General features: G+C 61.8%; 2 protein-coding genes across 2 annotated transcripts in view; one reads left to right on the top strand and one right to left on the bottom strand.

Moving 5' to 3' along the window:
- KLC3 (kinesin light chain 3) overlaps positions 1–1,618 on the top strand; it is a 4,099-nt gene extending 2,481 nt beyond the window's left edge. Inside the window, 7 exon segments of the mRNA XM_077747100.1 lie at positions 7–237; positions 706–777; positions 779–797; positions 870–907; positions 1,001–1,107; positions 1,258–1,321; positions 1,431–1,618. Of these exon segments, the coding sequence (XP_077603226.1) occupies positions 7–237; positions 706–777; positions 779–797; positions 870–907; positions 1,001–1,107; positions 1,258–1,321; positions 1,431–1,502 (603 nt within the window). The 3' untranslated portion in view covers positions 1,503–1,618.
- A 49-nt stretch (positions 1,619–1,667) lies between these two features.
- ERCC2 (ERCC excision repair 2, TFIIH core complex helicase subunit) overlaps positions 1,668–8,333 on the bottom strand; it is a 15,753-nt gene continuing 9,087 nt past the window's right edge. Inside the window, exons 13-23 of the mRNA XM_077747098.1 lie at positions 6,670–6,739; positions 6,517–6,586; positions 6,318–6,419; positions 5,005–5,068; positions 4,232–4,353; positions 3,066–3,158; positions 2,894–2,966; positions 2,590–2,660; positions 2,347–2,490; positions 2,082–2,225; positions 1,668–1,788 (exon numbers count right to left, since the gene is read on the bottom strand). Coding sequence (XP_077603224.1) covers positions 1,696–1,788; positions 2,082–2,225; positions 2,347–2,490; positions 2,590–2,660; positions 2,894–2,966; positions 3,066–3,158; positions 4,232–4,353; positions 5,005–5,068; positions 6,318–6,419; positions 6,517–6,586; positions 6,670–6,739 — 1,046 coding nt within the window. The 3' untranslated portion in view covers positions 1,668–1,695. The remainder of the gene's footprint in view (positions 1,789–2,081; positions 2,226–2,346; positions 2,491–2,589; positions 2,661–2,893; positions 2,967–3,065; positions 3,159–4,231; positions 4,354–5,004; positions 5,069–6,317; positions 6,420–6,516; positions 6,587–6,669; positions 6,740–8,333) is intronic.

Genomic DNA, 8,333 nt, shown 5'->3' with positions numbered 1-8,333 from the left:
TCCCAGGTGATCCTGTAAACCTTACTTCCTGAGCCCGGCATCACGTGGCCTTCTGACCCCTAGGTCCTGGGCTCCGACCACCCGGACGTGGCCAAGCAGCTCAACAACCTGGCCTTGCTCTGCCAGAACCAGGGCAAGTTCGAGGAGGTGGAGCAGCACTATGCCCGGGCCCTGAGCATTTATGAGGCCCTGGGGGGGCCCCACGACCAGAACGTGGCCAAGACCAAGAACAACCTGGTGAGGGCACTGCGGGGCACAGGCCCAACCCGGGGCCGACTGCCTGGGGCCCTCTGGAGGGGCCCCCGTTGGCTCAAGGTGGGGGCTACCACAGGAGGCCTGCCTCGGCTGAGCCCACGGAGAAGGGGTCCGTAAGCCCGGGCCTCTAAGCCGGAGGGACGTGGAAGCATCAGGAAACCACGCAAGCTGGTGGGGCGAGAGGACACAGTCCAATATTTATTGAGCTTTAGACCCCTTTTCCGCACCCGCCCGGCCCCTCCCACTGCTGCCAGGGCTCTGGGAGGCAGGTGCTTTCTGCCCCATTTTGCAAACAAGAAAACCAAGGCACAAAGAGGTTGTGTCGCTAGCCCAAGGCAGAGCAGGAGCTGGTCACGGGCCCCGGGTCCTGAGGCGGGAGGCTGGGGGGGGGAGGACTGGCCGGGAAGCTCCAGATCGGCCGCGATCACCCAGGCCCTGCCCTCCCCGCAGGCCTCGGCCTACCTGAAGCAGAACAAGTACCAGCAAGCGGAGGAGCTCTACGAAGAGATCCTCAGCCGGGAGAGGCCTGCCGGCGCCTCTGGGTGAGCCCCGCCCCCTGCCCCGCCCCCAGCTGGCCTCCACTGTCCCCACTGCACTGTCCCCCTCTGTTCTAGGAGCCCCCCGCACAGGCACAGCTGCTGACACAGACCAGGTGAGGCTGGGGGCTGGGCCTCGCGTCAGCCGCAGGGCTGTGGATGGGAGAGCAGGGGGGGGCTGACCCCGCTCCTCGGCACCCCCCCCCCAGACCCTGCGCCGCAGCAGCTCCTTCTCCAAGCTCCGCGAGTCCCTGCGGCGTGGAAGCGAGAAGCTGGTCTCCCGTCTGCGAGGCGAGGGGCTGGCCGGGGCCGCAGGGTGAGTGGCGGGGTTGGGAAAGGGCCCCGACGGCTGCGGCCTCTGCACCCCCCCCCCCGCGCCCCCAAGACCTGTCCATGGGTCCCAGCTCCTCTGCAACAGAGTCCTGATGAGGCGTCGGACACCCCAGGACTCACCCTCTTCTTCCAGAATGAAGAGAGCCATGTCGCTCAACATGCTGAATGTGGACAGTCCGAAGGCTGCAGGGACCCAGGTGAGGGTCACCGCAGCAAGGCTCGGGGCGGGAGGGACAGGCTAGCAAGGATGCTGGCGGGTGGCCCTCGCGGCGACTGGAGCACAGCCTCGTCCTGCCTGCCCCGCAGTTCACCGGCCAGCACCTGAGCGAGGCCGCTCGGAGCCTCAGCGCCAGCACCCAGGACCTGGGCCCCCGCTGAAGGTGACCGACCGCTGCAGCTTCTCAGGAAGAGGGGGGAGGCGTGGCCTTTCATCTCCCAGACCTGCTCCCCATTCTCCTCCTGCGATTAAAGGCTGTAGATTTGGAAGCCTGGAATGTGTGCCTTAGGCTCGCTGTAAGGATCGGGGGTGGCTTTGCGGCCGCCAGGACCCGGGGGGTTCGGGGGGGTTGCGCTACAGCTGCTGCGCGATCTGCTCGATCTTCCGCAGCGTCTCCTCTGACTGCAGCTGCTCCAGGCTGAGCAGGGACAGGCCCAGCTGGTCCTCCTGGAGGGGACAAGGGGCAGGTCAGAGGCGATGGTACAGCATTCCCCGCCCCACCGGGACACGGGGACCCAAGACTCGAGAGCCAGTAACGACTGGAAGTGGCCCGACTGGGCGTACGTACTGGGGCAGGGAGATGGGAGCCAGCCAGCGTCCAAAACCAAGAACTGGCTCTTGCCCCCCACCCTGTGCCCCCAGTCCCAGGCCTCTCTGTGGAGGGCAGGCTTGGGGAGAAAGTCAAGGGGCCTTCCTGGAAGAGGGGCTCAGCCCATGAGGACAGGCCACGTCCAGCTTACCCGGTGGAAGGGCTGAGCCATCTGCCTCAGGAAGTACTTGGCGACCTGGACACCCTCGTCCACGGTCAGGTTGAGGTTGGCGTCGGTGAGGTGCTCCTGGATCCAGCGGGGAAGCTTCCCGCGCTTGTCCGCCCGGGCGAACCGCTTATGGTGGGCGAGGGGCAAAGGGAAGACGTCAGGCCCCCGGGGGTGCGGGGAACCCCAGCCCTCCCTCCCCTCTGGAAGAGGGGGGGCTCCCTGGCAGGAGAGGCCCCCGCACCCCCACCTTATCGGCAAAGACCATGAGACCGTAGTCTGTCTTGCCCCGGATGGCCCGACCCACACACTGGGCTGCGTGGCGCATGGCATCGAAGGTGAGGAAGTCGTTCTCTCGGATCTGGAACTGGTCCCGCAGGTACTCCAGCCGGGCCTGCCGGGGCGAGAGGGCAGAGCGGTGCCTTCCACACCCCACCAGCTCCGGGGGAGGCCCGAGGGGCCCTAACTTCCTAGCGCCCCCGGGGCTGCTCACCTTGAGAATGCGGCTCTGGGTGTAGACATAGGGAACACCGAACATGATGACAGCCCGCCCATAGTGGTGCACTGGGAGGGGGGAGACGAGACAAAAGAAGGGGGCGCGGGGTGACGAGAGGCCCGGGAGGTTGTGCTGTCTCAGGAAGAGCACAGCTGCACCGAGGGCGCCACTGGGCGCCCGGGACGGAGGGAAGGGCAGATGTCCCAGTGTGTCCAGGCAGGAGGGGGGCGTCCCCTGGGGGACCAGGAGCAGCCAGAGCTCCACACCGACCCCAGGGCAGAGGAAAGGCAAGTCCACTCACCAAAGTCAATTCCCTCGGACACTTTGCCTCGGGCCACTGAGAGCAGGATGGCTCCGCGGCCGTTCTCGCAGGCCTGTGGGGGAGGGAGGCCGAGACAGGAGCTGCGTGCCCCGGGGCGGCCTCCTCCAGGCCCCTTGCACGCAGTCCCCTGGGCCCCCACGCCCCTACCCACCTCCTGGTACTTCTCCAGGGCGACACTGGTCTCGGCCCCATCCTGTGTCTCAATGAAGAGCAGCTTGTTCCTCTGGATATTTTCCAGAATGCCCTAGGGAGGGATGGCAGGCAGGGGACTCAGGGCCCAGGCCCCCGGCTCTGCCCAGCTCCTGGGCACCAGCCCGTGGGCCAGCAGAGCCTCGGGAGGGAGGGAGGTGGTACAGGCCAGCCTCGCTCCTCATGGGAGGCTCTGTGAGGGGAGGCACCAATCCCCACACCCCATCCCTCAAACAAGTGGGGCAGCCCTATGGCCCAAGGTGGCCAACTGGGACACTCCGGCCCCCAGCTGGTGGTTAGTGGAGAGGCTGATGTAGGTCAGGCAGAGCCCATCAGCACTGCCCAGAGATCTCCTGTGACTGCATTTAGCCGGGGAGACCGAGCAAGGACAGCCACGGGGACAGACCAGAGGGTCCAGAAACGCACCCCCCACAAAGAAACGTCATTCGTACCATCCAGTAGGGAAGTGCTTTCCAGTAAATGGGGCCGTGGCAACTGGCTCTCCACACAGAAAGAAAGAACAACCTTGACCCTGACCTTACCCCATACACAAAGATGAATCTGAGGGACCTCACAGACCCAGACGTAAAGCTAAAACTATGAGGCGTCTCCAAGAAACCCAGGAGACCGTCTTCGTGACCTTGGGGCAGGCAGAGTCTTCTTAAACAGGACCCGAAAGACACAGAGGAGGTGGATTTGAGTGGTCGGCAACCACCTGCCCCACTGGGTGGAAAGCGCCCACATGAGGACAAGGCTAAGGTCTCGGCCGAATTGATGAGGTCTCAACCCCAACCGCCACCCGCTCTGTTCCTTGGTGCTTGGATCTGCCCCGCTCTCTCCTCTCCCCCTCAGGAAGGGCCTGGCCTCACCCACCCTAGAGCCGGGCCACGGTGCGCCAGCAGAGAGGGCCCAGCTGTGCGAGCCCGGTTTCCAGAGTCCCATGACCTCACTCAGACACTGCCTAGAAGGGGCTCGGCTTTTTAACCTGGATTGGGGGGGGAGGGGAAGGCATGCACAAGGTTCCACACCCTGTCCTGTCACCTGTGATACACTGGCCACTTGGAAGGCAAACGAAGCCGACACACGGAGGAGGAGCAGGGCCCAGGGTGGGGGCGGGGGGATGCGTACCTGCTCGTACCAGGAAGCCACGGTGCTCTCCATGTACTGGTAGCTGGTGAAGAAGGCCACGATGCCATCGGGGACCACGGCGGACATCTCCAGCAGGAGGTTCCCGTAGTTCCGGATCACCGCTGGGGGGGAGGGGGGGCACAGGTCAGCCTCGGATGTCCTCCCCCCTCCCCGTCAGAGCACTTCTACCCAATGCCCTGGTTTGGTTTTTGGAAGTAGGTTCCACAGGAACCTTTTTTTTTTTTTTGGTAGGGTCCACTTGAACTCCCAACCCTGAGCCCAAAACCTGAGCTGAGATCAAGAGTTGGACGCTTAACCTCCGGAGCCACTCAGGCGCCCCTTTAGACCCTACCTTGAACATGGGGTTCCTAGAAACCCCGCTGAGGCTGCCTGCAGGGCTGTTCCCACACATGCCGCTTCTCTGCCCAGGCCCGTGGGAGGACTGTGCCCCACTCCTGAAGCCAGGTGCGACCACGTGACTCGCCCTACCCAGTGAAATGAGTAGAGTGGCGGGGAGTCACTTCCAGGGGGCGGGACACAGCCTGAACCCCAGGATCTCTCCACCACATCGTAACGGCCGCCATTCTGGTCCCGCGGCCGAGGTGCGCAGGGCGCGGAGACCTGGGGCAGACGTCCCCCAGCTGGCGTGGCAAGAAGCACCCTCCACGCTCAGCCACTTTGACCTGGGGCTACTTGTTACTGCAGCGTGACTCAGCCTCCCAGTCCACCCCCCCCCACCCCCAGCCCATGCAGACCCCCCGTGGGCAGCATACCGATATCCTCCCGGGTCTCAAACTTGGAGCTGATGGCCACCTGGTCGTTGCCCCGACCGATGATCTGGAGAGGGCGAGAGCCATTAGGATAAGCACCCAGCACAACAGCCGCTCCAACGTGGGCAGCCAGCTGATGCTCCGCTCAGCTGTTTACAGACACTGAACGACCCCCCGGCTGCCCTGCGATCTGCCCGCCACAGAGGAGGGACTGAAGGCCCTGAGAAGGGGAGCTGCCTGCTGTCACGCGGCATATCAAGATCAGAGGGAGAACAGAACCCACCGTCCGGGTTGCTGGCCAGCAAGTACGTTCTACCGACCCCAGCCTCCAGGTGGATGTGTCACCACGACCTCAACAGCCCCCATGCATCCCCCCTCCCTCGCAAGTCCACAAAACACGATGATGCAGTACGTGGTCGCCAGCAGTCCACAGCTCCCCAAGGGAAACTTCATGAGCAAAAAAATCCCCCCAGAAATGGTAGATGTGGGACTCTCGCACAAACACATCTGCTCCTGAGTGTGTGCAGAGTCCTGACCTATGTGCGTTACTTTGACATTTCAAAACGTTTTCCTGCTGTAACAGGACTTGGGGGGGGGGTGGGCAGGTCCCACTGGCAATGGGACATACCACCCAGCACGTGCTTTGTTTTTAAAGTCTGGAAAAGTCTCTAAAATGCATCTGGTCGCAGCACCTGGGGGCTCAGTTGGTTAAGCATCTGACTCTCGATCTCAGCTCAGGTCACGATCTCACGGTTCGTGAGTTTGAGCCCTGCATTGGGCTCTGTGCTAGCAGTGCAGAGCCGGCTTGAGATTCTCCCCCCTCTCGCTTTCTCAAATAAATAAAAAAAACAAAATACATCTGACCCCAGGGATTCAGACTGAGGGGACTGAGGATTCAGTCCTGAAGGGATTCAGTAAGGGACTGAAGGCCCACGTTCAGATACCCCTTTACAAGGAAACTGAACAAGGGTCACTCACCAAGGTTACAGCCAGATGGTGGACAAGGCAAGGCCACATGAACCAAGATGTTGACCGAGTGCCCTGGGCCGCACAAGTGTTTTATGCCCATTATCTCACTATCCCCTCCAGCAGCCTGGGACGTCAGAGAGGAATGCATTCCATTTTACAGATTAGAAACTGAGGCTTGGAGAGTCCTACCCACAGGGAAAAGTAGCACCAAGACCAGGTGCGTCTGAATCCAGAATCTGTGCCCTCAGCCATAAAACTCTCCTGCCTGAGCCACAGAGGGAAGAGACGGAGGAAAGGTGGCCCTTGTCCCCATCTCCCCTGCCCCGGCACCACCCTCTCCCACGCACCATAGGGCAGAGGCACACCCGGGCCAGCGTCATGGTAAAGGTTGCCATGGTGACAGGGTGGAAGTCCAGAATCTTGGGGTAGATGTCCAGTGGGGACAGCGTCTGTAGTGGGCACAGCAGGCACGACTTGAGCAGGACTGGGCGGAAACCAGGAACCCACCGTGGATGGCCGGGGACGGTGGCGGGAAAGGGTCCTCACCCCGGATGTGATGATGACAGACTGGAAGCGCTCGAACACGGGTTTGATGGCCAGCGAGGCGTCCATGCAGCTGCAGGAAGCAGGAGAGGGCAGTGAGGGCCACACTGGAGCCCTGGGGCCTGTCCTCACCCCCACGCCGGGCTTGGGGCTCACCTGAAGTGCAGGATGGGGTTGGCAATGGTGGGGGTCCTGTCGTCAAAGGGCTCAATGATGATGGTGAAACCTGGGAGCCAGTGAGATTCCAGGTCACCAGTTGTAGCCACGCCCCCTGGCCCGCCCTCCTCCCCTCAGTGACCAGGACCACTGACACTTTGTCCCAGCTGAAGACCCAGGCACCCAGAGTCCAAACGACACCCCAGCCTGCCCGCTCCTCCCAGGGCTGACACCCCACTCAGCATCATGAACAGAGAGCACCAAAGGTGCACCCCTGACTTCCCGGGGCCACGAGAAGCCAGCCTGTCACTCAAGCCACAGCCTGGAGCCCTCCCCAAGACCTTTCTATCTAAGCCACCAGGCTGCTCAGCTCTGCCTCCAAAGCCCACTCCTCCCACCCCCTCCCCAACCACTGTCTCTGCCTGGACCACTGCACTCACCACCTCACCAGGCTTCCAGTGCCCACCCTGCTCCCTTCCCAGCAGCCAGAGACCCTGTGAAATCCTAAGTCAGGTCATACCCCTGCCCTGCCCAGAAGCCCCATACAGCCCCCCACACCCCTCCCAGGGGCCCAAATCGTCTGGGACCCTGCCACACTGACGCCATCCCCTCTTTGCTCACAGGCCTCCTACTTCACTTTTAAAACCACCGGGCTCACTCTGCCCCAGGGCCTTTGCACTTGCTGGCCCCACAAGTCTGAAAAGATTCCCAAGGCGGCTAGTTCCATTTGGTCATTTGGGACTCGGCTCAAATGTCAGCGCCTCAGGCCTTCCCTGACTGCCCGAGCCGCCGCTGGCATGCTCCAACACGGCAACATTTTTGTTTCTCATGACAACTATCCCTTTTTAGAATTATCTCCTCATTTGAGTCTTGGCTACCCGTCTTTCTCTTCTAGGACATCAATTCCAGATCGGCCCCATGAGGTCCTTCTTGACTCCTGTCACCTCCCCAATGCTAGGAACTGGGAAGTGCCAGGTACCAAGGTTTCACCCACAGTGCAGAGCCTGCTTGGGATTCTCTCTCCCCCTCTCTCCTTCCCTCTCTCCTGTCTGTGCGTGCACACACACTCTAAAAAAAGTCGGGGCGCCTGGGTGGCTTAGTCGGTTAAGTGTCCGACTTTCGCTTAGGTCATGATCTCGCAGTTCGTGGGTTCGAGCCCCGCGTCGGGCTCTGTGCTGACTGCCAGCTCAGAGCCTGGAGCCTGTTTCAGAGTCTGTGACTCCCTCTCTCTCTGACCCTCCCCTGCTCACACTGTCTCTCTCTCTCCTAGAAATAAAACATTAAAAAAACTTATAAAAAAAAAAAAAAAGTCAAGTTCTCTGTGCCCAGCCCTGTACTGGGGCCACAGCGGGAACCTAGACAGCTCTGGCCCTACCCTTTCAGGACTCACGGTCTGATGATGGGGACACACTCCTGTCCCCAGCGAGTGACCAGAATAGACAGGGCTGGGAGGGCTGGGACAGGGGAGACCAGAGGAGGGGGGTCTGACACAGCCTGGGGTCAGGAAGGGCTTCCTGGAACAGGACATCTTTCACCAGATAAGAACTGAAGGACGAGGAGCAGATAGTTGGGGGCTGAGGAACATCGGGCAAGATGTTCTGGGACATTGGTGGAGGGGAAGAGAGAGAAGGGAGAGGGAAGGAGGGGAGGAGGGAGGGGAGGGG

The sequence above is a fragment of the Crocuta crocuta genome, unplaced genomic scaffold, assembly GCF_008692635.1.
Source record: "Crocuta crocuta isolate KB4526 unplaced genomic scaffold, BGI_CrCroc_1.0 scaffold334, whole genome shotgun sequence".
NCBI lineage: Eukaryota > Metazoa > Chordata > Mammalia > Carnivora > Hyaenidae > Crocuta > Crocuta crocuta.
Note: the sequence above shows the minus strand (reverse complement) of the source record. Positions and strands in the feature narration are given on the sequence as shown.